The following is a 27,588-nucleotide window of genomic DNA, read 5'->3' on the forward strand; positions in this document are numbered from 1 at the left end:
TACGCATTTATAATGTGACATAAATACATTCTGTAAGCGTTGTCTTTATTTGGCAGCTTTGTAAACTATAGCAGATTATAGCCTCTCATACTCTTAACTCACTACCAAGTTGTGTACACTCACCGGTCACTTCATTAGGTACACTTTACTCATACTAAGGAGGATCTCTTTTTGTCTTCAGATCGGCCTTAATTCTCACAGATTCAACAAAAGTGCGGGAAACTTTCATCAGAGATTTTGGTCCTTACCAGCATCACATAGTCGCTCCACTGGACTGAGATGTGGTGACTTCAGAGGCTATTTAAGAAACCACTTTGAGATGATTTGAGGTTCGTGACATGGTGCATTCCTAATGGGAGCAGCCATCAGAAGGTGGGCACTGTGGTCATAAAGGGATGGTCAACAACAGTACTCAGATTGTACTGTAGTTTTTAAACAATGCTCAGTTTTTACTAAAGAACCCAAAGTTTTTGAGATATCCTACACACCATTATACCAACACCGCCCTGAACTGTTGTTACAAGGCAGGAGAAATCCATTTTTTGATGCTGTTTGTTGCTGCAGAAATCCAGAGTCATCAGTCCAGGGAATGTTTTTCCAATCATCTATTGTCCAATTTTGGTGAGCTCATGTAGCCTAAATTTCCTGTTCTCAGCTGACAGGGGTGCCACTACTGCTGTAGTGTTTCAAGGTGCAGTGTGTTCAGAGATGCTCCTCTGCATACCCTGGTTGAATTATGTTCTTTTCCTTTTACCTCAAAGCAGTCTGGCCATTCTCCTCTGATCAACAAGGCATTTTGCTTACTGGATATTTTCACCTTTTTGGGCCATTGCTCTGTAAACCCTAGAGATTGTTGTGGGGGTAAAATCCCTGTAGAGCAGCAGTTTGCCACGTTCACTTAAATCACCTTTCTTCCCTATTCAGATGCTTTTTTTGAACTTCAGGTCATCTTGATCATGTCTACATGTATAAAAGGAGTCAGCTTATACAATGTCCCTGATTAGTTATCTGTGTTAACTATTAGTTGAACAGGTTTAATTAAAGAAGTGGCCAATGAGTGTAGATTTCAAGCTGTTTGGTGTAAATAGCATGTCTTTGCTCAATCTAGTGGATAAATAATATCCTTCATTCTATAAATAATAGAATGAAGTCTTTATTTTGCGGCCTTATCCTTTGAAATGTATTGGTGCATGTTTGAGGTGATTGTATTTGCATATTTAAATAAAACATTACAGAAGATTTGCATTACAGAAAAAATGAATTATTGTAGGTAATCTAGTAAACTAAAAACAATTTTTGTTTTTGCAATTTTACAATGGATACCTTTTAACGCCATTTCTTTTTTTTTCAGGGAAAGATCTAAGTTTTACTCCCATCTGTATCTGGAAGGTTTTTACTGCATGTTTCATTCAAAAAACTTTGAGTACATTCTATTCCTAGAAGCATGTTGAAAATCTTATCTGTTGACAAAATTTTCTCAAGTAAAAAAAATGAGCTACTCAAAATCAGATGTGTAAAAACATTTCAAACTGAAAAACAAACTTTAAACTGGCTTCATCCAGTGGGCAGATTTCAAATGGCAAATTAGAACATATTTAGATAGCTGATAAATTTCATAGTTAAAGATAAGGTTTCATCTTGTATAATAAAACGGTTGTCTTGATGGTGTTCAGTTTTTTGTTTATTATTAACCTGTAGCATCTGCCTTTAAACATGCCTGCAACTTTCTGGTTTCCATGGAGAAGACTATAGCTGTGGTGCTCTCTTGAAAAATACATAAAGATGGTCAAACTGCTGCTCATCTTTCCAGCACAGCCTGCTGCTCATCTTGGACAATTTGCAGATGTCAGTTTTGACAGCTTTCACAGGTGAAATGTTCTCAAAGAAAACGGCACACAGTGGGGTTTATGGATTATGGAGTACCCGGGACACTGTTTGACGGAAGACAAAAGCTGTCAGATGTAATTTTTTAATGGTTGAGGAATAACAAGAAAATTCCATTCACCTGCATAGGTTATAGGTGTCAGAAATCCTATAGATAAGCATCTCAAATAACTGTCACTTCAAATTGAAAGTAATCCCACAACCAAATAGCACAGTGAGAGCATTTTTGGGTGTATAAGGGTTCATTTAAAACGTGTAAAGTTCTAGTTCAGTTGATTAAATAGAACAGTGCATTAAGGGTGTCCTCATATCTGAACCCTTTCTGTGGGTAGAAAGTGAGAAACAAAACAAGAGTAGGAAGGTTAGAGTTCTTGCTTTGCGGTTGCTTGCTAATAAAGCAGCTTGCAATAGAGTGTAGCAGAATGTGACAGGTCATTAAAGCAGTGTTAAATTATTGCAAAATGCTGTGGCACTTGATGGGGGGCAGTGGGGGGGTGTCACCTCTGCTAGGCACACACCATTAGGCTCACTCTTTCTTGCTCGCACACAAAAGCAGAGGCATAAACACACGTATTAGTCATTTGGGATGTGTTTATTTGTAACAGTAATACATGGTGGAATACGTAAATCAAGATAGAACCAAAAAAAATCATCTAAAAACCCACTGTAGAATGTCATATTCATAAAGATAAAAATAATGTGTCAATTTACATTAAGAAACTGTTAGCTGAGGTAAAGTTAAAATAGGTCTAGAAATGTTATGTACTCAAACAGCAACGTTTCCCTTTTTATTCAACGTCTTTGCTCATCATCTAGTTCTCAAAGTTTTAAAGTTAATCAGCTTCATAGTCCAAAAGAGTTCTCGAGTGACATGGGGACTCTGGCCATAAAATAGGGAGTCATTGGCATCACAGTTGATGTAGTTGTAGCAGAGGATGCTGCAGTCCACACTCAGACAGCAGCAGTTTGGCACCTGACCAACAGACAGACAGATGGGCAGAGCATCGCTGTTATCTTCTAGACTAGTCTGGGAGAATGGGATGGAGGAGAGGAGCAGTCTGGGCTACAGTGAGTGAGTGAGACCCTGACTGCTGCCTGCAACATAAAAATGATAGTCTTGTGATACAAAAGCTCAGGACTGCGATATAGTGTTTTTAGGTGGGAACTCAAGAAGACACAGAAGGGCACGGTGCAGGCTTTAGGGCTGGAACCAGAGTAATTAATGGTTCACAACATCTATGCACAGAAGGGGGGGGAGGCGAATGAAACAGACAACAGGAAAAAGAAAACATATGTTGGTATTGCTTGGGTTAACGTCAAGAGTTGCATAACTGAAGCCTTCCTATTTTATGGCACAGAAGTCCAGTGGACAGAATGGTTGTTATCATTATTTACAAAATGAGTTTGGCAAACCAACGATCAGATGCCTTAAAGCCATGTTGACTCTATATCTCCTATAGAGCTGACCCCAGCGGCTTGATTGACTTATAAAATAAAAATTCAAATTTTTCAATTTCTTCTTCTTTTTTAATCAGTATTGTACAAAAGCTATAGAGAATGAACAGTTCAATCACAGAATCTGTTTAACTTGCAACACTTCCCTCTCAGGGTCTTTTCTTCAGCATGTCTGGTCCTCTGGCCTCTATATGAGTCTGTCTGCGAGGAGAGACGTTTGGCAAATTACTGTGTGTATGCATGTCAGAGAAGGTGGACTGTGTGTATGTGTTTGCATGTGTGAGAGTATGTAAGCTGATTCCTGTGTGCAAGATGTATGTCGTTGGTGTGTGAGTAGCTCCCAGAGAGTCTGTTTCTGCATAGTGATCCAGCAGACACTCACAAGAATGGGGTTAAACTCCCCGAACCAGCCAACCAATCAGAAGCAGTGATCCCAGTAACGGGCCATCCCTGATAGGCCCATTAATAGTCTGGCTCCTCCTATGGGATCTCCTCACTACAGATGGAGATTCTGTCCATTAAAACAAAAGGTGATCGTTCTAATCCCGATGAGCGTGCGTGTGTGAGGGAGTGTCAGAGACGGGGAGGCACTGCATGATTCAGTCCCTTCTTGGCAGCACAGTCTCTGGCCAGACACAGGAGGCAGAGGAAGGAGAGCAAAGGAGGAGGAAGGGAACGGGGGGGCAGAGAGGAGAGGAGCAGGTTCTATCTGTAAGGCTGGGTGTGAGTCGCCACAGGGAGAAGGGAGGAGAGGAGAGGAGAAGACAGCGCAGTGGAGGGAGAACTGGATCCGTCTCAGTGATTGATATCCCTTCCTGCCTGGAGTGAATGACCAAGAGGGCTCTCCCCTCTCAGGAGGAGGAAAGACTGCAGACAGGAGGAGGAGGAGGAGGACTGTGGGAGTGTGGAAGCTCCTCCTGGGAGGTTGTTAGCTGGAGGAGAAGAAGAAGGGCTTGGCCAGGCGGGGATGTGCCAGACATGCACGCACACACGCACTCACACAAACAGAGGTTAAGGGTTCTCCTCCTGTTCTCTCAGTGCTGGTCAGGTCTGTCTTCCTGTATGTCTCTTTATTTCTTCCCTTTGTTAATCTGGGCGTAGAGAGGGTCTTTCCTCTTCTGTCAATGAAAGAAAAAAAATATTACCAAATTGTTACTTTCCTTTGTTTTTTTCAAAGGCTTGCTATAGCTGTAATATCAGTGTCTGGCCTCTGCGTTTCATCTGAGTGTTACATAATAAAAAGGGAGTGCCCAGATTTATGATTCATTCTCTCAACTGACTGAACTGCAAGTATCACCAACCTGCAAGCCCTGACAAGTTAGCTCTAGTTTTGCAGTGGTTTGCAAGTTCCTATAACTAACATCACCACCAGGTGGCAGTAGCACACTGCATTGAAGGAGACCTTCGGTCACTTTTCCTCTTACCTCTTAGGCCGTTCATAGGTCCATCACTCTCAAAGCCATTTGTGTGCACGTGCCTGCATGCGTGTGTCTGTGTTGTTATTACAGTGTCCATGTAAATGCATATTTTCTCCCACCTCAAACTCCAGGACCAGCAAGAATTAGAGGTAGTGCCTTGAAAGACCAGTTATGAGTCATCATGTCTGTATTTCTCTCCAGCTGAGCTGGAAGACAACAGTGGATGATGGAACACCCTGCAGTCAAAGCACCAACCCTGCTGCAGTCACTCACAATGGGGCCGTCATTATTGTACACATAATTATAGCCAGCTACTCAATCTGCCATGCAGACAACTTGATTGGAGGCTACTGACTTTCCTATTATATTCTGGGAGACTTCTCCAGAGCAGAGAACTCATTTAGAGTTTGGGGTCTGTCCACAGCTCCCCTATTAGAACAACGTTTAGTTGAGCAAACTGCTCGTGGTTAGGTGTGTCTCTATCACAGTATGACTCAACGTTGGGCTGTTCTGTTTTGGAGGCGCAGTTAGATAAAAAGAAGTCATTAAAATATGTTAAACTGGGCTCTGGAAAAACATTATGTTTTTGTTTTTTTAAAATTATGCCGTTTGACATTTTATAGATAAGCAACGAATGATTGAACTCCTCACTTCTACTTGTGCTCAATCTTACATAATGCACAATCTGCAACAGCTTTCATCTAAAAAAAAGAATACTTGGGTTGATGCTGGGAGGGCTGCTTTAGTTAAGGCTTTGGTCTTTGGCATACAAAGCTGTAACTGCAGGGCCGGCCAAGGCCAGACAGTCAGCAGAAAGTAGCTGCCAGCAGCCCCGAGAAAGGTGACAAAGAGGCTGAGACAAGCAGTGACAGCAAGCACACACTGCTCAGCCAATGCACCAGAGCCACAGCCCAGCGGTGTCACCCTGCATCATCTAACAGGCACTGCCATCTGAGGCGGCTTCAGCTCCTTCATCCCCAGCCGAGAGAGCGAGTACAAGCCCTCGGTGGAGGTATGAGTGATTTGCTGGCGTGGCAGCAGCCTCAAGGCCAGAATATCGGGCCTGGCTGGTACATGTGTGGACATTTATGTGCATGCGTGTGGTAGGCCCTCGGCAGGGGGAGCAATGTGAGATTGGTCAGTGAACCGTGGAAGCAGGCCATTTCATGGCTGAGACTCGGGAGCGTTCACTGGACATGATGAAATCACCCCAGAAAAAACACTTACACTCCCACTAGCCTGAACACATGTCTGTCGGAGACACGCAGTGGGAGGGGGAGGACAGGACAGGCGGTCATGGCCAGCAGCAACACGCTCACACAAGCACACGCATATTTTTGGCTCCAATATGAGCACAGGTGGTGACAGTATCGATCACAGGTGTGCTTGTCCAGGGAATAACCGGGACTACTGCACAGGTGTGTGTGTTTGGGAAGATGTCTAAAGCCGATGTGATTGAGCAAGTAAACACCATATGGGAACAGCATAATTGGACCAGGACCAAAGCTGTCCACCTACCACAGAGGACAGACTCGAAGCTTCTGGCCATAACTGCTAGATCATAGCCAGATTTCCTGCTCAGTACTCTAAAATTCGTTCTCGTACTTAAGTGCCACATCCACCTGCTGCCATGCAGCTTTCATAGCATCTGAATGAGGAGCAAGGCCAACAGGGGAGGGAAGCTGCTTTACCCCCCTCCTCCTCTCCCGGAGTGGGGAAGGACTTGAAGGCTCCTTGGGTTTTAATTAATGCCAATTATATCGGGGCAGTCATTAATCTTGGCGCTCCAGTATTAGCTGATGAAAACAAAACCATCACATTTTTTTCTGGTGTGAGTGCCAGCAGCTATCATTAAGGAGCCACAGTCGGGAATTGTGTGGGAGAGGACACCGGGTAGGGAGGCAGGGATCAAAATGGCTCTTTTTCTTGGAGTGTGTGTGTGTGTGTGTGTGTGTTTGTGTGTCATTGAATAGGCAAACCGCATATTGACATGCTTCTCAAAGAATTTTCAAGCTTATGAAAGTTGTGAATTTCACTGTAGGACAAAGTGCAAAAAGTGTGAAAACATGCCCATCATCAGTGACTGCCTGTCTATATCACTCAACGTTTAACATTGGTGCGTGGTACATAGGTGACATTGCACACTGTATATAATGCATAAAATCTAAGCATACATCCTGATCAAATTAAGCTAAACAACTGAGATCAGCATATTGCACACAAATCCCAAAAGACATCCTGCTCACTGAAGTGCACAGTTTCTGATTGGCTGTCACACGCTATTGAATTTCCAAGTGAGACGTGTGCTATTTAGAGAACTGGGCGTGATTTAGGTGCACATCAGAATGACAGAACACAATGAGAGCACTATGGCCAAAGTGATGCTGCGTGATGAACTTGTCACACACTGTTTCCAAAAAGTCACACATGCACAACACCTTCATCATCAACAGATACATACAAAACAAAAAATCACCATTAAAACCAAACCACACGTGCCATTTTTGAACTTGTGTTAACAAGGCAATGAAAACAGAGGTAAAACAGTGAAAATGTAACCACTGATGCAAAAAAAAAGAAAGATGCAACACACTTATCTAAGGGAGGTGCAACAGTAAATGAGAAGAAGAGATACATGCAGAGAGTTGAAGGAGTTAAGAGGGGAAGGAGAGGTATTGATACCTACCTTGCCCTGCTGCTATCTAGCTCCCAGCCTCTGGACTGGCCTGATCTGGGCTGGGCTCTGCTGTCTCGCTGGGGCAGGGCGACCCAGAACCACATGCCTAAAGAGTGGAAGACGGAAAGGAAGGAAGAGAAAAGGGTGGAAAGGAAGGTCCGTGGAAGAGTATAAGAAGGAAATAAAGGGAAAACAGACAGAGAAGAATAAATCTGAAGGACGGAATGCTTGATTGATAAACTACAAGAACAGAGCAAACAGGAAGCAAAGAGTAAAGCTGTCAGTGCTCTAAAGGAGAAACGCAGACACTTAGAATAGAAAATCACAGCCCATCACAGCTTTTCTTTTTATAGAAACTTCTTTGCAAATACACACAAACAGTAAACATGCACTCATTTACAGTGGTCTGTTATGAAAACCTCTGTGGAGTTGCTTCTATTGATCCACTGCTTTCCTCCTAAAACACTTCCGCTTTTTGCACCTCAACCCACAAAAGGGTGGGAGGTTGTTTTTCTGCCTTTGCTCCATCTTTCCGGTCCTTCTCTTGCTTTTTTATTTTTTTATTTTTGTAACCTTTTCGCCGCACTCACTCAGTGCCGCCACCAATGCACATGTCTTTGGGTTGTGCAAAGCTTCTGTGTGTTATTCAGGGCTGGTGACATTTTCAGCAGTGTGAAAGTCCTCTATTTTTTCAATAATAGCTGGATTGGAGGCATAAAACTAATGTTTCACGCCTGGGGAGTGAAGGACGAGAGGGAGGAGAGAAGCAAGCTTGAAAGAAACAAAAAAGAGTAATTGGAAGACAGGAAGAAAATGGCAGGGAAAGAACTAGAAAAGTCTTGCTTCTTAGAAGGTCACAGATTCTACCAGGACTTTGGTCAAAGGCACAGGGCGTTTGTCTACACTCCCTAAGAATCTGACGTTCTATCCTTCTTTTCCCCATTTTCTTTCGTTTTATCTGTCTATCTTCTCTCCATCTTCTCACTCCTCCTTAATTTAACCCATTTTTCTGCCCCAGATTAAGGTGCTACAGGTAAAATAAATATTAATTGCCCCTGGAAGAAGAATTGGGGCACTACGCTTCCTATATCTCACCACAGATGAGTCTGTCCACATAGAAGTAGTGATGTATGGATGCTACCTTGCTGGTATTAATAACAGCTTAATGATGTCTCTGACAATTTCACCAGCTAATTTAACGCTGTGTTGACCATGCACACACTCAACCACATACTCATGCATGCTACTGCTCATTTTTCCACAGTAACCCACACTGGACGTGCACATTTTCATATGCACTGACACAAACACCGACACACACTCTCACACTAAAGGACACAACAGCGCGGCCCCCTAATCAGTGAGAGTGATTACCTGGCCCGCCAACACAGCTACAAAGGCTATTTATCAGCAGATCTCAACAAGCTGTGCAGGTTATAGCAGCATAAGAAGTGACTTATTAAAAAGGCGCACACACTTGGCTTACTCCAAAAATTTCGCACACACCAAAGCACACGCACACTTACAGCATCTTCCTCTCCACTGCGACTGGGACTGCCCTCTGCTTCGCCAAATGAGTCGTCCGTGGGGGGGTCTGTGGCGTCGGTGGGGGGGTCACTGACGTGAGAGGCTGAGGATTTTGAGGGGGAGCTCTGCCTAGGAGCTGGGGTGGGTGCTGCAGAGGAGGACAGAACAATTAAGACAGCTACACGCTGGATGGTGATAAGAGAAAAAGCGTGTTACACAGCACAGACAGACACGGAGAGAGCGCTCACGGGAGTTGGTGGATGGTGTTGTGGAGGTGACTGGTGTCAGATTCATCTGAGAAATGTCAAAGTCATCACAGTCATCTGTGTCCTGGGCAGTGCCCACACGGTTGAAGTAAGTGCTGAATGCCTCTGAGGTTCCTGCTAAACTGGGCTGATCAGCCTTCTTCGAAGGCATGGCCGGAGGCTTCGCCAGCTGAAAATCCTAAAGGAAAGACAGAGACTGGTCAGCAAGGTTAACACTGAAAGTGTGGACAATCAATTAGTGACCTTTATTTTAGGTTACTGTCCAAATCACTGCCTGTTTTGCAGCCTTTTTATTGATGAAAACACCACCAGACTGGGGAAAAACGTTCTCTCATAGATGAGACTTTACAAGTGAAAAATTCTGATATGAATATGTATGTATTATACACTACAGATTAGTTGAATCCTAATCCTAATGAAAATGTGCATTTTGGATGTGTTTGTATGTGGCCTAACTATGTGAACCAAAATGCATTTCCAAAAAAATATTATTTTTTGGAAGTCTTTAAAGGGTTAAATGAGGCTAATTTGCTCAACATAGCTAAAATGATCAAATACAACCCAAATATGTATGACTGTCCATTTGTACTTACATGTCCCACTTATGACTCTTTGCATCCTAAAGCTTGTTTCAGTCTTACCCGAACAATTAAAAACTGGTCCCAGACATTTTGCAATTTTAACAACTCTAACAAAATACTTAAATTAGAAAATTAACTGTGATGAATTATTCAAGGAGCAAAAACTAATATTTAGTTTTTTTATTTTGAATAGGACTATGAAGACTATTTGTAAAAATCTTCTCTGTATTCATCAGTTCCCCACCTTGAACATCTCCTTTCCAATCTTCTTTCCTCTCTCCCCATGCTGTGGACTCGAAGATGCTGAAGGGGAAGGAGCTGAAGCGCTGGCTCCAGTGCTCGAATGGCTCTCGCCGGCTGGAGTCACAGTCGTGACGGGGGTGAGAGTCTGGAACATGGCGGCGGGCAGGGTGCCCACAGGCTGGGCTGGGAGGTAGGCTGTGGGGGGGAAGGCTCCTGCTGCCATGGCTGCCCACTGCTGCTGGGTGGCAGGGAAGATGTTGGCCTGGCCCCAGATGAGAGGCTGGCCACCTGGCAGCACCTGGGCCACCGGGCCTAGAGGAGACTGGACCCCGAAGGCCAGCGGAGTCTGGGCAGCAAAAGCCTGCTGGGACCAGTGGCCAGGAGGTACTGCTCCCATCGTCACATAACCTGGTTGTGAGTGGATTGAGAGAAGTTATTTCATTTTTTTTCTGCGCCATTTTAAGAAAGTAAGAAAAGAAGACAAAAGAGAAAGTGATTAGAATATCCACAGTGCATAGCCTGCTTTTCTACACACAAACCTGTACATGCATCACCAGAGAGTGCTGCCCTACTTTCGCCCGCGGCTAATGCAGTGTCTCTTAATGGTCATGGTGCACTATTATAATTACCTCCAGAATGAGGCAGAGTCATTATGAAAAGGCAGAACTCAACACACTCATTAAAATCACTCAGACTCATCAGTAAAAGCTGTTTCGTATTTCACACTCACTAGTCTCCTGGTTCTAGTCTCTGCTTGCTAACTACAGCGGAGAAAGTTGACATTTAACCTTGGCTGCTCTGACACATGCACAGAGAAAGGAAAAGAGGAGGCAAGCAGAGGTGATGAGGGGAGTGAATAAAGAGATGCAAAACCTTTATACCAATTTCTAAATACACAGTAGCTCTGTGCACAAAGAAGTCTTCACTACAATCATCGCGGCATGTTTTATTGCTTTCCCCCCGTCTGACGCAGTTGGCTCAGCCACAAGTAAATCAGCAGCATCTGAGGTAGCGGGATAATAATGCTTTTCATATTCAACACACAACCAATGCCACCTTTTCTCCTCTTTCTCTCGTCTACATTTCGCTTCTACTCCACCGCTCTATATTTATTTCAGCACAACCCCTTTTCTTCTCTTCTTCAGATGCCCCCTGCATCTGAATCTTCTTAGTCTCCAGTTTGCCTTCATGTCTCTCCTGCTGAGCTTGTTTCCCACTGGCTTGTAGCAGCCTTGTATTTAAGCAGAAAGTAAACAAGGTCTTACCTGAGGGCACAGACGCAGGATTGAAGGGAGCAAACAGTTCCGTGGGAGGCTGCAAGCCCTGTGAGGGGTCCAGGGTGTTGGCTGGAGAGGCGGGAGTCTGTGCAGGTTGTGGTTGGAGGTCAGGTGAACAACGAAAAGGAGACAACTCAGTGGAGATGCCGGTATTATTTTACAAGATGTAAATCACAGACTGTGTATGTATAACGGCTACTCACAGATGGAGAGGTGATGTCAGGAGGCGTAGACATGTCTCCAAAAATTTCTAATTGGTTGATATTCTGAGAATTAGAGAAAGCGTATAATAGCAGTCAGGCACAATCACGGGAATATTAGACTACATGCAATTTCTGAATTGCTCTACATTCCAGTGCAACGTGCATCATACACCGCATGCAACGCGACATTAGCTCGGTATGTTAGAGTTACCTACCTGAGGACTTTGGCAGCAACAGAAGAGGTAAAAGAGGGGTGTGGAGAGATGGGATAATGAGATGAAATGATTGATTATGATGGCATACCTACCAGGAGTTATCACAATCTTTGTCATCTGCTTCAGATTAAGATTCTTTCCATCAGTGGATCTAAAAGCAGACTACCACACCCTCTAGTATCATTACTGTAGCAGTGTCGTCTTTTGGACAAGTCATTAATGTTTCCTTCTTGTGGAAGATATGTGGTATGTCCCAGAGGGAATAACTATCTGAGACAGCAGCCTTTGTATTCAATCCGGATTGGTTCTGTACTGCTCTGTTTCCCTTTCACAGTTCCCTCATGATCCTTCACTTTAGTATCTGCCTCTTTTTTTGCACATTATTAATATCTTTAGGCTGGTGGCAAGTGAAGGATAGTCTATTTTTAGTTGATAAAGGAATTTAAGCCTTGAACACATGGTCAGAGATTAGCATAAATCATGGATGCAGATAAATTCTTTAGAGATAATGAATGTTCTTGGAATATCTTCCCTTTTGTTCACTCTCCTGGGTCACGCATAGGCCACAAAGTTCTTTTTACACGTATCAGAAAATGGATCTGTGAGCATGGTGTTTTACATTATGAGTCTAGAAGGCTTTTTTTTACTAAGAGGCATAGGAAGTTGTAATATATACTACTGCTGCAGCAGAGTTTAGCAAAGCAGACAAAATGGAATCAACAAGATAAGCCAGATATCCAAGATAGACAAAATAGTGCATTCACAGGCACTGATAAGAGTATGTCCACTCACAGAACACATTTTAAGAGTTTTTCTAACTTTACAATAAATTTCCTCTGGCATTCATCAATGAATCATTCGTCAATGACACGGAGCCCGTGCTAATGTTCTTTAATGTGAAACCACATGCACGGGGAAAATGTACTGCAGAGAGTGTTCAAACAGCGCAGGAAGTTGAATATTTATAGACTTTCTGTCCAGTTTCCATTCGCTCAATATTCTTTACGTGTGCGGCGGCGGGGTGGTGAGGTCAGGTTGCTGTGATTATCATAGTGTTATGAATGCTTTATTAATGTGCTCTGAGAGGCAGTGCTAGTGTGTCCGCAGCCGCGATGACCGCTGCTGTCTGCTAACCCTGCTGACCCCCACACCAGTTCTCTGACAGACACTCTGACCTTTACGTCTACTCCGCCCTTAAAGGACCTCCGCTCTGAGCTAAGTGAGAGTTTTTCTCTCTATTATATTGGCTTGCCCTCTTTCACACATGGACAACACGCCGGCGTGAATGCACGGGTGCACCCATGCGGCTCTTGACTTTACTCCTGCCTGAACCTGGTTACTATGGCAACAACAAGGTTGCATGTTTTATTCATAAATGACAGAGGTTAAGAGTTGGGGTCACTTATGACTACAGAAGAACAAAGTTGGAGGTACAGACGAGGATGCGAACACCAAAGATCATCTGAGGACGTGACTAAAGAGCAGTTCACGGCAACTAACGATCAGGACATTACGTTCCCTGTTTAGAGCTTTGAACACTGCATTAGTTTGAACTACAAAGTGCATGTTAGTATACTGTAACACCTTACCTGAGTCACCATATCCAGGTCTAAGTCTATCAGATGTGCCCCTGACAGCGACTGCTGCTGCTGTTCAGTTTGTTCTTGGTGAAAGGGTTGTTCATGAGAATGATGATGTTGATGATGGTGCTGGTGACGGTGGTGGGGTTTTTTTTTGTGTCCATTCTGCAATCACAACCCCAGTGTTAGATGGCAGGTGGGATGAAAATGTTCTCACACACAAACATGTTAGTTATCTTTCATACACGCTGAGAGAAAGAGGAGGACAGAGTGAGGTGGAATGAGTCTCTTTAAAGCGAGGAACATGATGGATTGCAGGTGTTCTAGTGATGCACACACACACACACACACACACACACACACACACACACACACACACACACACACACACACACACACACACACACACACACAGTCACAGAACAGTGTTCTTCTTGCCTGACTTAGAGACCAAGTGAAGATTTAAAGAGGTTTAAAGATCATCCCTACCTTTTGTCTAAACTACAGCACTGAGCTGGGGTTTAAACCCTATTTGTGTTTCTGTAAAGCCTGCTCCCATGCGTCAGGAACCACAGTGTGAGACTGACAAGCAGGCAGACATAGAAAACAGAGCTGGTTTAACTAACATGCTTCATGTGAGAGCACAGTGAGGGAGTACATAATTGGAAAAAACCCATTTGCTATTAAACCACTATAGCCGGGGAAAAGAAGACATGTGAAAGGGTCATACCAACACACTACTCCCATGTATTTTGCGCTCCAATCTGATTGCACAAAACAACTTCCAACATTTTGTAGGCTACAGCACAGTGATGGGCTTTGCTGTTCCTTTCACCAACACTGGCACAGGCTATGCTATAGTATTCACTGAATGACAGCAATAGTGAATGTATTATTTTAGTTGCAGGAAAGCATGAGGTATGGCCATCATTAGTTGACAGTGAAAAGAACAATAACAGATTGCTCAATACTAACCATATTAATTTTTATTAAAAATCCAAATTTTAATCCATCTGATTCTTTTGGATGGGTGGAGCATATTTTAAATCATGCAGGATCTGCTGTGTTCATCACTTAAAGCTCCACTCTGCTATTTCTCTCCATCTTTCTTCTTTCACTTTCCCTGTCTGACCAACCCTCTCTCTCTTTTGCCCTGCCAATTATCCCTCTGCGCCCATTATACACTCTCGCCATCTCTTTGCCTGGCCCTTTATCTTTATCAGTACTGCCGCCACCTATCAATTAGCTGTCTCTAGGGAAACAGTAATTACCTGTGCACATGTGTTCTGCATACAATTAACGCATCCCCTTTAATTAACACCACCTTGCTGATCCCCCGCCGTGTGACTGATCACATTGGCACGCACCAAAAAAACCCCCGCTGACCTGCCACACGCAAAGCCACACACATACAACGAAAATCATAACACAACCGGACACACAAGGATAACAATAACTCATTTTTAGAGCTCTTTTTCTCCTTTTCTGTCTCACAGGCCACCACACACACAAACACACACAATGTCATTTTTAGAGCTCGACCAATATGTATGCCAGTATCAGTTGTTTGGTGATATATAAATAAAGAAGGCAAAGAAGAAAGTTGCCGTTGGATAGTTTGTCCATCATTTTCCCTGTTGGGAATACTTGTTCTGAATGCCACAAAATCAACAACAAGCTGAATATTTGTGATGATGTCACTGATCATGCTACTGAAGCTAATGCAGGAGTGCCAATATCTGCAGTTCTGCAACTTTCCAATTCAGGCTCACACCAAAGTGAGTCAATCTCCTTAAAGTCCAGTGTTAAAATACCCAATTTTAGAGCAGAAATAAACACATTCACAGCCTTCTACTTCTGGTTTCTATCACTCATTTCCCCCTTCATAATAACTGTACTGAAGGAGATGTAGTGCAATTACCTAACAAATAATATGCCTTTCTGTGTGCTTAATATACAAACACATCATGCACAAAGTCTGCACTTCAGTTTTGTTAAGTGCAATCTTGTGTTTTACTAATAAGTCACTAAGTAATCACTTGTCCATCTTTTATAAGCAGTCTGCAGTCATATTCTATTAAGGTAGTGCAGTGTTTGAGTTGGCTTGATGTGTGGTGGAAATACACTGACCTCTGCATGTGAACTCTAAGGTGTTGAGGGCTGCTGTTGATTCAACAGACTCTCTCAGGTCCCAGAGGGTCAAGGGCTCAGTAGATTGGAATCGCTTTATGTGTGTGTGCGTGTATGTGTGTGTGTTTTATTGATTTGCCATCATTTAAGACGGTGACAGATTAAACAAGAGAAGAGACTGCTTTAGACAGGAGGTCACATTTCAGCCGATGAGATCATTTCATCTAGGTGTAGTGTGTACATCGATGTCATGTTGCACTGTTGGCTACTGTCAGTCCCTCTGAGAGGACGGTGAATTTCTATTGTCAATAAAATAAATAATGAATCCACTACAAATAACAAACCTGCTGCTGTGTCTGGTCACTCAGCTACCAACATTTCTGCTATAGACAGCAGAATAAGAAGATTACATCCTAATATCTATGTTTACACATCATTTCAGCTTTATTTTAGCAACACTGAAAACCAAGTTGTCACTCCATATAACCAAAAAATTTCCCTTAAATTCCTTTCACCATAATAACTCAGTTCAATATTACATAAATGTGATTAAATTAAGTCTGCAATTAGCTGAATTCCCCATATTTAGTTTCAATTGAGCTATTCTAGCAGCACTTTGATGACATTTGATGATCTACTCCACCCATATTTACCAAACTGGATCTTTAGATCCACAGGTAGAGTTTTTTTTGTGATTCCACGCACCCGTCTGAAAACTAACGGGAGCTGTAAATTCCAAACCTGTGGAACAGCTTACTTCTCTCAATTTGCACCCTTAACTCTGTGGTATCCTTTAAAAAAATCATATTCAGACACATTCAGACGTGTTCATTTTGACTGTGTTTTTAACACCTTAATGTCTTAAAAGTGCTATATAAATAAACCATACTTGGACATCAGGAGTGTGCTTATATTTATAATATGATAAGATGGCTGGAGTTTGACTTCTGGTGTCACACTACTGACTGAAGAGCAACATACTTGAAACATTTAATCCACAGAGAGATCAGCACAGAAGCACTTTTTAACCCTCTGATGCCCGGATTTTATTTTTAATTTAAATGAAAGTATCTGCAAATTACCCTACAAGTTGTCTGCCACAAAGGAAATTAAAAAAAATTCTCTGGTCCATTTATATTTCTGTGATCTATGCTCACATTCTGACTGACTGGGAAGCAGAAAAGACTTGAATCTGCTTTATTTAAGCCACAATGGACTGACTAGCCCAACTGGTTGCACAACAAGAGAGAAATATTGGATTTGTTCACGTTCAGACACCTGCCAACACAAAGGCAATCCAAATAACAGCATGTGTTGTGGGCTGGGTGAGGAGAGAACAGAAATACTATGGTGCCTGTAAGCTTCTTACTAAATCTGGGGATAATATGCAGCCAGAAAACTGCAAGACTGATTTCCAGACTACCAAAATTCATAGAGTGAGATCGTCACTGCCAGTAGTGACGTTGAGGAGTCCAGTTTAGCGATCCATTACAGCAGTGGAATACACAAAGAGATTGCAGGCACTGGTGGTGAGCTCTACAAAATAATTAGAGCTAAATGGGAGTGTGTGTTCAAATAATATAAGCTCAAATACTCGTAAACCAAAACACACACCAGCAGATCAACAGCTTGATTATTGTGAGTGTGGAGATTTTAGTAGATTAAATCAGGCCGCAATATAACTACCATCTTTATGGGCAGATAAAGAGCAGCTGAGTTATAGCACAGCCTGACAGTGGTCAAGGTCATCTTTCATTATAACTACCGGCAGTGTGAACAGAGGCTTGCATGTCCACACGCAAACAGGAATACAGATTTCCACTGCAAACATTCATTCAAAAGGCACAGACAGGGTGAAAAACTGCTCAACAAAGCTCAAGTATATTTTAAATATATAATGTCATGCAGATTTACAGTCAGACGCAATTACATAATCTTAACTAAAATATAACAGTGACAAAATACGTGATCAGCGCAGTCTGGGATAACATCATGCAAGCTTCATGACTGGCCAAACCACAGCCAAGCATGCTTCACTGAGAAAGCTGACATGACACAAACATCCAAACACACACATTATCCCAGTTAACCATAAGGAGCAGGCACCACGGGGCACGAGGAGAACGGCACCAGCCACCATAACTACAGCACAAGCAGTACAATAGCACAGCACACTGCATGAGGCACTGGATCCCAGCAAACCTCTCAGGGGAAAATTAGACATCCTGATCACTGTGTGGGAGATATATTAAAAGGAAGTAGAATAAAATGCGAAATTAGAGCTTCCACATGACTGCATGATGGGAGAGCGCTGAAGCAGAAAGGCTTTCCACGTTGAGTAACACGTGGGACAGCTGAGAGGTTTGTCTGAGAGGGGGAGGCAGGCTGAGGGGGGCGGGAGGTCGGACACGGGCATACACACGGTCACTCACTGGGTGTCGCTTTGGGACGTCATAGACCCCTTCCTTCTGCTGACTGGTGGGAACCTATACAATCGACCAATAGATTCAGAGAACAGCCAAGAGAGCCTGTTACCTCTGGAGTAATTAAGCAATAAAACTTTACACTTCATCACTGTTCCAGCACTGCGACAAACTGGATGCCAACTCAAAACCCTGGAACCTGCCTCTCCTGGAATCATATCAATCACTAGTAAAGTGTTTGTGTGTGTGTGTGTGTGCAGGGATAATCAGAATTAAAATCTTTTGAGTGAGAACTCATCTACTAGGTTAATCAGAAGACTATCAGCCTGTGGTGATGGTCTCTCTCTCTCTCTCTCTCTCTCTAATAAAGAATGGATAAGGCAGCTTATCACATCCACAGACATGTAATAACTCAGATTGTCACACACGGAGACATGTAATATTTCTATGTCACACAGTCAGATAGAGCTGAGTCTGTGTGTAATGAGAAGAAACAATGAGCAGTGATAGCAAAATTCTGATATGTATGAATGCTGAGATTCCTATGGTTTGATTTCTCCTACAGTGGCACAAGGCTTGAAACAAAGTTTTATCCTTCCCCAGCTGGATGTGCTCTAATCAGAGTGGTAAATGAAAAACAAAAAATAGCACAGAGGAAAAATGTGGATATCTATCTAGCACAGCCTGTCCCATTCTTTCTCCTCCTTTCAATGCCTTGTTTACTTCTTTCACATGTTTATTTCCAGAAGCTGCCATCTTTATTCATACATTAGTTCCTCTGTGGCTGGAGGCTGGCTGAGCTGCACGTTTTTTACGCATGATGTGTGTGTGGGGGTTTGTTTGTACGTGTATTTGTTTGCGTACGATTGTGCACGCGCCAGCGCTCCCTCTATTTCAATCCATTTTATTTAAAGATCAAACGAGAGGCTGGTGATTAATCTTTCTTTCCCCCGCTTTCTTTCATCTTCTTGGGAAAAGAGGGAGGGGAGGCGAGAAAAAGAGGAGGGGTCTTCCTTCCACACACACCAGGAATAACCTCCACATCCCCTCCACGCGCACCCAACCCTCCCCCTCTTTATCCCTCGGAGGTCTACCCACATCTCTGAGGAGTGCACCCAGAGAAAGCCTCATCTCCCAGGAGTAGCTAGCTTTAGCTATCAGGGCCCTCTGGAGAGTGTTGGCTGGTTGTTTGCCTCAGATTCTTAAAGTCTTTATTTCCTGTATCTACAATTGCTGTTTTCATGTGTAAAAACGGCAATTAATTCTATGAGCAGGCCACAGTATATTTATCCCATTAAAGAGTAATGCAGCTTGTACCGATTGGACAGTAAATAAGTGATTAAATCTCTGTAGCTTAAACGCTTTTAGGAACTCCCTGTCAGCAGATTAACCACAGTAACTGTAGTTTAAAGCTACATAAGACACAAGCAAACAAGATGAGCTTGTGGGTACCTGATAAATGCTCTCTTCTGATTGGTCACGGATGGGCTCGTGTCCCGCCTCAAACACAATGTACTACAACGTCAGCAGCACGGGAAAGAGAGGGGGGAAAAAGAAGCAGGAGGGAAATTGGAAGATAAAGAAATTGAGAGAAAAGAAGTGAAAACTGCAGAGGTGATTAGTCAAACAGCATTGTCAATAGGTTCTCATTAAAAAGCAGTTGAAGAAGAGATCCCAGTGACACACGGAGGAGGCTTTAAGCAGTAATAAATACCCAGAGCAACTGAGAAAGCAAACACATCTCTCAGCTAATCATGCACCCCCAGCTACAGACTCATGAACACACAGATATGAGTGTCTCCTACTGGCTCTTTGTATACATCGGCAAACCCTCTAAACAGCGTGTGTTGTGCTTATTACGAAGATCTACCCAAACAGCAGCTGTCTCCCCACAGTGCACACACAGAGGAGCAAGCTGACTGGCTAGAAATGCAGCAGGTGACAGCAGCAATGGGATTGGTCAAGAAGTTACCTGGTAGACAGGGTCCTCCAGATCCTCCTCCAGTATTGTCTGCGGATGAGCGGCGGCAGCAGGAAAGAGAGGGAGAGATCAAACGGGGAGGAGAGAGGAGCAGGGGTGAGAAGACAGAAGAGAGGGAAGAGGCGGAGAGTTAAGCCGGTGAAGTAGAGAGAGTAGGCGGAAAGCACAGCGAGACATAGCGGCTTCCCAGCATTCAGATAATCATTTGGCAATCATCAGAGAGAGAGCGAGACAGAGAGATAAAGAGAAAATTAAACAGGAGACGTACAGAAGACAGAACAGAGGAAGGTGAAATAAGCACAATGGGCAGATGGTGCCACTGATGAAACCTGAAAGTGGGTGCTCCGTATGTTATTCTTTGATGTTTTTTTAAGTCTTACCTGACTCATCTGTCAAGAGTCTCTCACATGAACCTCATCATACTTATGGCAGATGATTAAGGAAATTGTTTAAAAGAAAAAAATACCAGAGAGTTGATAAGAGTACCTGGTACACCGCCTGCTCACACTGCTTGTCTTTTTGGGCCTTCTTCTCCCTCTCCTCTCTCTGCTTTATGTCATAGATGAGCTGGAACAAGTCCCGCAGGTCCAGAATCACAGGTTCAGCCTAGGACAAGGACACATTATCCAACCATTAACACAGGCATTAACAGGAGCACAACACCAATCAGAACTCAAGAACTGCATGTTCATTCTAGTTATGTGGTGATTAATCTCCCAGCCCAACTTCACGACAGGAGTTTAAGGCCATGATCAGACTGACATGAACAGTGTGGAAAAAGAGACCACCTCATTCACTTTAATGATGCAGAGGCCTCAGGCCAAAACATTTAATCTGCCCCATCTCACTGTCACTTTATCGCACACCCTGCTGCAAATTCTAACAACTGCACGTTTCTCTTCAATTTATTTAGTAAATTCTGACTTTTAAGACAAGTAAAGTTAATTCTGATCATTACCCTTGCAGGTTTTTCAGATTTGCATTTGCAATTTGACAAAAATGCACAGAGAAGAGGCCTCTTCTGTGTCTCTACTGAGCTTTCTTTTTGAGTTATGAAGCTTTCTGTGAAGACTGTGTGAGTTTGACATAACCCATTAAGAGACCCTGATCGCTGACTCTGACCCAAACACAGAACAGCTGTTTCTGGAGTAGAAGGTGGAGGAAAGCACATAAGTCAGGAGTGTGACCAAGAGCATGTTCTGCTTTTTACCTTCACAGGGTTGTGCACTCTGAAGTAATCCTCCAGACTGAGGCTCTACTGTAATGTCTTGAACCATGGGGGAGGGATAACACTCGCCAGAAACACCTGAATTGTGGTGCCAACTAATTAGATATGGTTCCCCAAGACTTATAGAAGGGCCACCACTTCTAGACACTAGAGGACATCCAGTATGCATTGCAGGAAAACAAGCACAACTGGTTAGAACAGGACCATAGAGTGGTTTAACTTAAAAGGGGAAGTCATCTATGATAAAAATCAGGTTTCTTTGCATTTTACAGACAGAGTCATGCAACATTTTAAATGCTCCTTGTAGATTTAACTTGTAATTCTGTAGATACATAGTAGAGATAAAAAAGAATATGCATTAGAAACTGCTGTACAGGATCTGACAAGTTTTCATTCTCGAAGATGTATTACACAAAGTGCTCTTCTTTGATTATACTTCAACTTCTGCCTACAGAAAGCTGATCCAGCAGAATACACCCTCATAATTTAAATTGCCCAAATAAAATTGTAACAGAAAAAAGACAAATGCTCTAGCTTTTCAGGAATCTATTCACAGTACAAATATAAGAAAAAAATTAATTCAATTTTGTTCATCACAACATCAGTCACTAGTGCTGTGGAATACTGCAGATTCAATACCAAGCAAACCAAGTGCTGATATCAATACCGATACTTTTAACCTGTAAAGGCAGCTTATGTTGGGGAGACAGTGTGTCATGACTTAAGAGATGGCTCATCGCCACTAACTCACTCTGATTTTTATTTTCTATAATACTTCGTTATCACAACAAAACACATCTTCCAACTTCTCTAAAGCGTTTTGGGTCAAATTCTGTTGTTTGACATGTTTCATAGTGCATGTTTGAGGTGTATTGTTTAATTCCCCAAAAATCTATAATTTAACACAATTCAGTGGGCTACATACTGAAAGGAAGTATCGATCCTATTTGGCTAGTATCGATCCAATACCAATACCAGAGTTGGTATCGACACTATCGATATTTGGATTGTTCTGCCCACCTCTAACAGTCGCCTCAAGGCGCTTTATATTGTAAGGTGGACCCTACAATAATACAACAGAGAAAACCTCAACAATCATATGACCCACTATGAGCAAGTGCTTGGATGCCAAAAATTTCAAAGTGTTTTTTTCTGTGCCACTTCAAGTAATTAAACACTGACCTTGAGGCATAAGTGACGTAACTCAGAACACGTAAGTATTTTTAAGACATTGCTGTCTGCACACTTTCATGGAAACGGGCAGGGAGTGAACACAGTCACTGCATGATCTATTGTTTCACGCAGCAAAAATTGTAGCCTTGTGTTACCTTTGTACCTCTTTCCTCGAATGAACAAAAGTGGTGACAACAAAGCAGCGAGATGACTCACAACCTATAACTACTGTCACAGCACAATAACAAAGAGTCTTATAGTACAACGGTCTTTCAAACCTAATCAATTATTGACTGGAGCTATGCGAAGTGCAGCCAGAGTTCATAGACTGAATGCTGTGCAAAATGTAGCTCTATTTTAGTGTTGGCTTTCTGCAAGATATTCTGAGCTGAATAAGGCACATGACATACACGCTGGGGTAAACTTCTCTCCTGCTGAGCCAACACTGAAACATACTGTCACTCTTTTAAATTCAGATCTGTTTTACATTTGAAAACGCGTGCTCTAATCCTCAACTTCTCTTGTGATTTCTCTCCCATTCTTTTTTGCTTTTCCTCGATCAAAACCTCTAGGTATGAAAAGAGAGTGAGCAGAGAAAAGCACTGAATTCTAAAAGTGCTAATGCAGAAAACTTTGAGGAGGAGTGGCCTGCTCATAGGACCAGAGAGATGAGATAACCTCAGTTCAGCACAGATGACTAATTCATAGCCTACGGCAAACCTGATAAATGATTCTAACAAAAAGTAACGATAAAGACTTTTACTGCAGACACAGTTCTAATAAAATCTGCCCGGATCAGGATTTTAGAGCAGAAGATGAGTCTCCAATTCTACTAAATATTAATGCAAGAGATTCAGTCTCATTGCCCAAATTAAATTCTGCTGTTGGTTGTTAGCGGAATATCTTCAGGATATTCCTGAACGTATTTCTTGGTGCACTGATTTTTTTTAAACCTGTCTTGTCTGAATTAAATTCAATTAGCGATTTCTTAAATTTCTGTTTTCTTAAATTTAGAAAATCGGTAAATCTGGAAGTCATTTTGAAAACCTTTGCATGACAGAATTTGCATGAGGAAGCATGTGCATTAGAAAAATGATCATAAAATAAAAATGAGGATGTGTAAAAGTGGACTACTTAGAGAAAAACACTCACAAATAATCATGTTGTTAACTTTGTCTAAATAACTTCTATGGGCTCAAAATAAAGGATTTACTGGCTACATCTGTTACTGTGTCATAAATAATGTAATACATTAAACTACATTTGAACTCTCTGTAGCCTCTCTACAAATTGGAACCTAGGTTTTGTAAACAACAAAGCGGGTCATACTAATTACAGCTGCAACTTTTCTAGAAAAGTTATAACAATGACTGACAATCCTCTCTTCACAATTAGAGTCTTGCTATCTTCACTAAAACTGACTAAATAAAACATGTCTTTCTTGTGCTGAGACTTTGATTTGAGTGGTAAGCCAATTACTTTTGAATGCGACCTTAAATTGGCCTGTTCGGAACATCTTTAAGTCTTAGTCTTCATGACAACAGAGACACTTTGTTAATTCACATCAAAGCAGTTACTTTCCAATTACAGCCTCGGCCATGAGCTCTGTGCCTCCATCCCTCTTATTGTCTGCTCCACAACTAATAGTCTGAGTGTTAGTGATGGCTGGTTCAAATCCTGAAAATGGAAGTAAAATATAATTATGACCTTTCCTCAGGCACACATCAGGCAAAAGGCAGCTTAGCTGACGGATGAGAACTTACCGTTGTGCTTCACTGTTACGCAGGGTAACATTTTCTGAACAACTGTTTTTTAATGGAAATGCGGCTGCTGTATTTGTGAGTGCAGACTGGCGCATATCTGTCTCAGTCAAAGAGCCACGGTTCATGGCCCTAGGAGGATGGATATGCCATTAGAGCTGGTGACACACACTCAAACCCTCATCGACTCACTATGGGAAATCAATATGGCTACAGAGAGAGCCAGCTGAATCCAGACGAAACAAGCCAGGCGCATACAACAACAGCAGCAACAATCATAAAAGGTCTGAAAGAAGTACTCAATATTATATAGAGTATGCCGACGCAGAACCGAAACTGCGCTGTTCTGGACACACGAAACCTAAAGCTGCAGATCTACTCGGTAAACAGTTTGTTTGATGAACAGCACAAAGCGACATGAGCTGGTATTCAAGGGTCCTTATCTAAATGTCAAGAGGTTCGTGTTACTGAGAAAAGAGCCTGATGAATCATAAATTAACCTAAACACAAAGAGAGCTGGGCTACACAACGTGTTTTTGTGTCGTTGGATGAAAAATCCATAAAATACCATATTGTTATTCATGCAGGGTGAGAGGAAACTATACTGAACATCCTCTGGGCTCTGTTTTCAGTTTTAGAAAATCTAAATCATGATCGTAGACGTGACCAACAGTTAAGGAGTGCCAAAGACTTCAAGCTGCAACAGTGCAGTAGGACTGTAACATCAGCACTGGCCAGCATCACTTATTTACTATGTTTAGATTAGTGCTGTCAGCGTTAATCTCGTTAAAATGAGCTCGTTAACGCGTTAGCGCTGTCCAGCCCCACGCACAGGGCGATCCGCGCTAACTCGCTAACGGAGAGTTACTGCGTTAATGCGGTTATGGCGTTAACATCATTTTAACAAGATTAACGCTGACAGCACTAGTTTAGATATTTCCAAATGTAAATGTCGGAAGAGCTCAGAAAATGGTGAAGGTGAAAGGTGGGGTTTGGGTTCATTTTCTGCTTATTGGACTGAATCTATATAAATACTAACCGACTGTGCGGTTTTGATAGCCACAAAGCGGTGGTTCCCTTCTTTTCCGCAGACATAGCCAAAGGCTCGGTGGTCCGTGATGTCCTTGGCAATGTAAGAGATCTCATGGACAGCATGGTGGTGTTGGAGGACCTGTAGCAGGGAATGACATAATGATACAGATGAGCTTTAAACTGTAAAGATGCAAAAACCTGTATTTACATATATATGTTTAAAAAACAGATAAGAAGCAAACTGACTCTACATCTTTATAAAAAGCCAGTGTATTTATTCTTTGTGAATAATTAAACTGTCTGCTCCAAACCAGTAACTTGAAAAAAACTTATATCAGAAAGTTAGGATGCACTCATCTATACTTCCAAAAACATGTGGGAAGCATAATCATCTCATGTAAACCCCCTTAAGTATATACTCACAAAAACACACAGTCACACAGAGACCTTGTATCCTACATTAAATTGTTTCTAGCTTCCCTGCCCTCTCTAGTTTAGTCTGGGTGGGGAGTGCCAAGCTGGCATTGCCTGTGCCCCGTGGCAGATGGCACTGTTTTTCCCGAGGACAGAGGGGGGGATCAGTGACAATCACAGCTCGGCAAGCTGTCGACTTGATCACTTCATCTGTGCCCTCACTCACAACACGCACAAACACAAACACACGCTCACAATTCACAGCATAATATGCAATAGCCCCTCTGTTAGTCACACTAAATGTCTGCTTTGTTGTTATTGTCTATGCCAGATGCATGCTGGGAGCAGAGACACAGAGTCAACATAATAACCCAGTAGCCCTTGAGTGCATGCTAGGGGTTGGAGCCTTATACATCAGAGGCTAAACACACACATCTGCTCTGTATGAAGCTACTCCAGAAGTGGGACATGGCAGAGTAGAGTGACACTGTTATAACACGGGACCTATGACACACAAACACACACAGAGAGACACCAACCACCTCAGCAGAAACAGATAATCATTCTGTGAGTCATGTCTTCTAAATTTAATAATTGGAGTAATGATTATTATTATCACCTCTGATTGACCTGAAATTGGCAGCTAAGGATGTACATGTGCACACACACACACACACACACACACACACACACACACACACACACACACACACACACACACACACACACACACACACACACACACACACACACACACACGCACACACACACACACGCACACAGCTCATTTGCAGAGGTTATTGAATTATCTCTGGGTGGGTGGTGAGGTGACAAAGAGGGACTCTGATTCAAAGAGAGCAGAGAATTAAATGACTGCATAAATTCAATTGCTTCACTTTGTCTTGGTAGCAAGTAGAGCTTAGACAGTAGAAAAATACATATAATCAATACCAACTTTTTTAATAAAAAGCTGAAAATGTTCACAGAAGCTTTGGTCTAATTGACGTCACTTTTTTAGCATCAAAAACACATTCCTGACCTCAGTGTACTTGACATCCAGGACAAGTACAAAGGTAAAAGTGCCACCTTTCAGAAGAATTGTAGTGAAACGGGAAGATTCAATAAGTTATGATGGAGTAGCGGACCTCGGTTCTATCTGCCGTATCTGCCAAACTCTAATTAGAGTCAAAAAAATAAAATCAAAAGTCTACTCACAAAGGTAAAACAAGTTAACATGCTGGTCGTGGAAGGAAATGACAAAAATAAAGGTTGTGGGATTTGTTTCAAATTGAACTTTGCACATATAATTTAAAATTTTGTCAAAACATCACTGAAGCTCCAAAACCAGTGATAGAAATATTCAACACTTGACTTCACTTCATGAGACATTTATGCCAACAAGACTGTTACTAGCATTTTTTATGGTGGTTTGAATGTTTTTGTAGTGTCATGCTAGAAAAAAAGGTAGAAAAAAGCTTATTTCCCAGATTGTACATAGAGTCCGACTCATACTGATTAATCTGCGTTTTAAAAATCTGATATATCGACTGATATTTTTGTCTACAAACAAATAGATTTCTGCAGGATTTGTTATGTGTAGTTATCTGTGAGTCCTTACTAAGACAATGTGACAAGGCTGTTTAAAAGCATTGTCTTCTTATCACAAGTAGTCGTAGATTACTTAGTCCAATCTGCCTGAAGCTGGTTATGTGTTGCCAACAAGGAATGTTCAAACTGTCCTCTGGTGGATAAATTACATTTTTTATCGGCTAACATACTGGAAATGGCTGATGTCATCTGATGTTTTGGACACGGCCTGCTTTAGTTGGATATAGATGGTCAAACACTGTAAAAACAGGTGGATTCAAAGAGTTGACACTGGGTCTGAGGTCTGCTTTTCTCGCTGTTGATGTGCTGTACCAGTCTCACAATCTTTCACACACAGCGTCGGTGTCTCTGAGGGACTGTGGACAGCATGCCCTTCAGCAGTTGCTGGCCACTGAACCAAGATATTCCTTGTTATTCTGGGAGTGAAGAGAGGAAACAGCAGGATACTGTCTGTCTAATATCCCCGATCGTCACATCTCTCTCCTGGAGGGGAGACGACATCAAAGGGCCTGT

At 42.4% G+C, this 27,588-nt stretch overlaps 1 protein-coding gene across 6 annotated transcripts in view; it reads right to left on the minus strand.

Annotated features, from left to right (window-relative positions):
- Positions 1–2,457: 2,457 nt before the first annotated feature.
- The window catches only part of dab1a (DAB adaptor protein 1a), a 249,455-nt gene continuing 224,324 nt past the window's right edge, over positions 2,458–27,588 (minus strand). The window contains exons 7-19 of one of the 6 annotated variants that reach the window (XM_039606719.1): positions 25,061–25,192; positions 20,347–20,466; positions 19,852–19,890; positions 19,332–19,394; positions 17,889–17,942; positions 13,336–13,491; positions 11,532–11,594; positions 11,317–11,413; positions 10,053–10,459; positions 9,210–9,405; positions 8,961–9,109; positions 7,444–7,540; positions 2,458–4,457 (exon numbers count right to left, since the gene is read on the minus strand). In XM_039606719.1, coding sequence (XP_039462653.1) covers positions 7,460–7,540; positions 8,961–9,109; positions 9,210–9,405; positions 10,053–10,459; positions 11,317–11,413; positions 11,532–11,594; positions 13,336–13,491; positions 17,889–17,942; positions 19,332–19,394; positions 19,852–19,890; positions 20,347–20,466; positions 25,061–25,192 — 1,557 coding nt within the window. In that variant the 3' untranslated portion in view covers positions 2,458–4,457; positions 7,444–7,459. The remainder of the gene's footprint in view (positions 4,458–7,443; positions 7,541–8,960; positions 9,110–9,209; positions 9,406–10,052; positions 10,460–11,316; positions 11,414–11,531; positions 11,595–13,335; positions 13,492–17,888; positions 17,943–19,331; positions 19,395–19,851; positions 19,891–20,346; positions 20,467–25,060; positions 25,193–27,588) is intronic. The other 5 variants (XM_039606720.1, XM_039606721.1, XM_039606722.1 and 2 more) reach the window with 5 other exon arrangements.

The sequence above is a fragment of the Oreochromis aureus genome, linkage group 23 (assembly GCF_013358895.1).
Source record: "Oreochromis aureus strain Israel breed Guangdong linkage group 23, ZZ_aureus, whole genome shotgun sequence".
In the NCBI taxonomy this organism is placed as follows: Eukaryota; Metazoa; Chordata; class Actinopteri; order Cichliformes; family Cichlidae; genus Oreochromis; species Oreochromis aureus.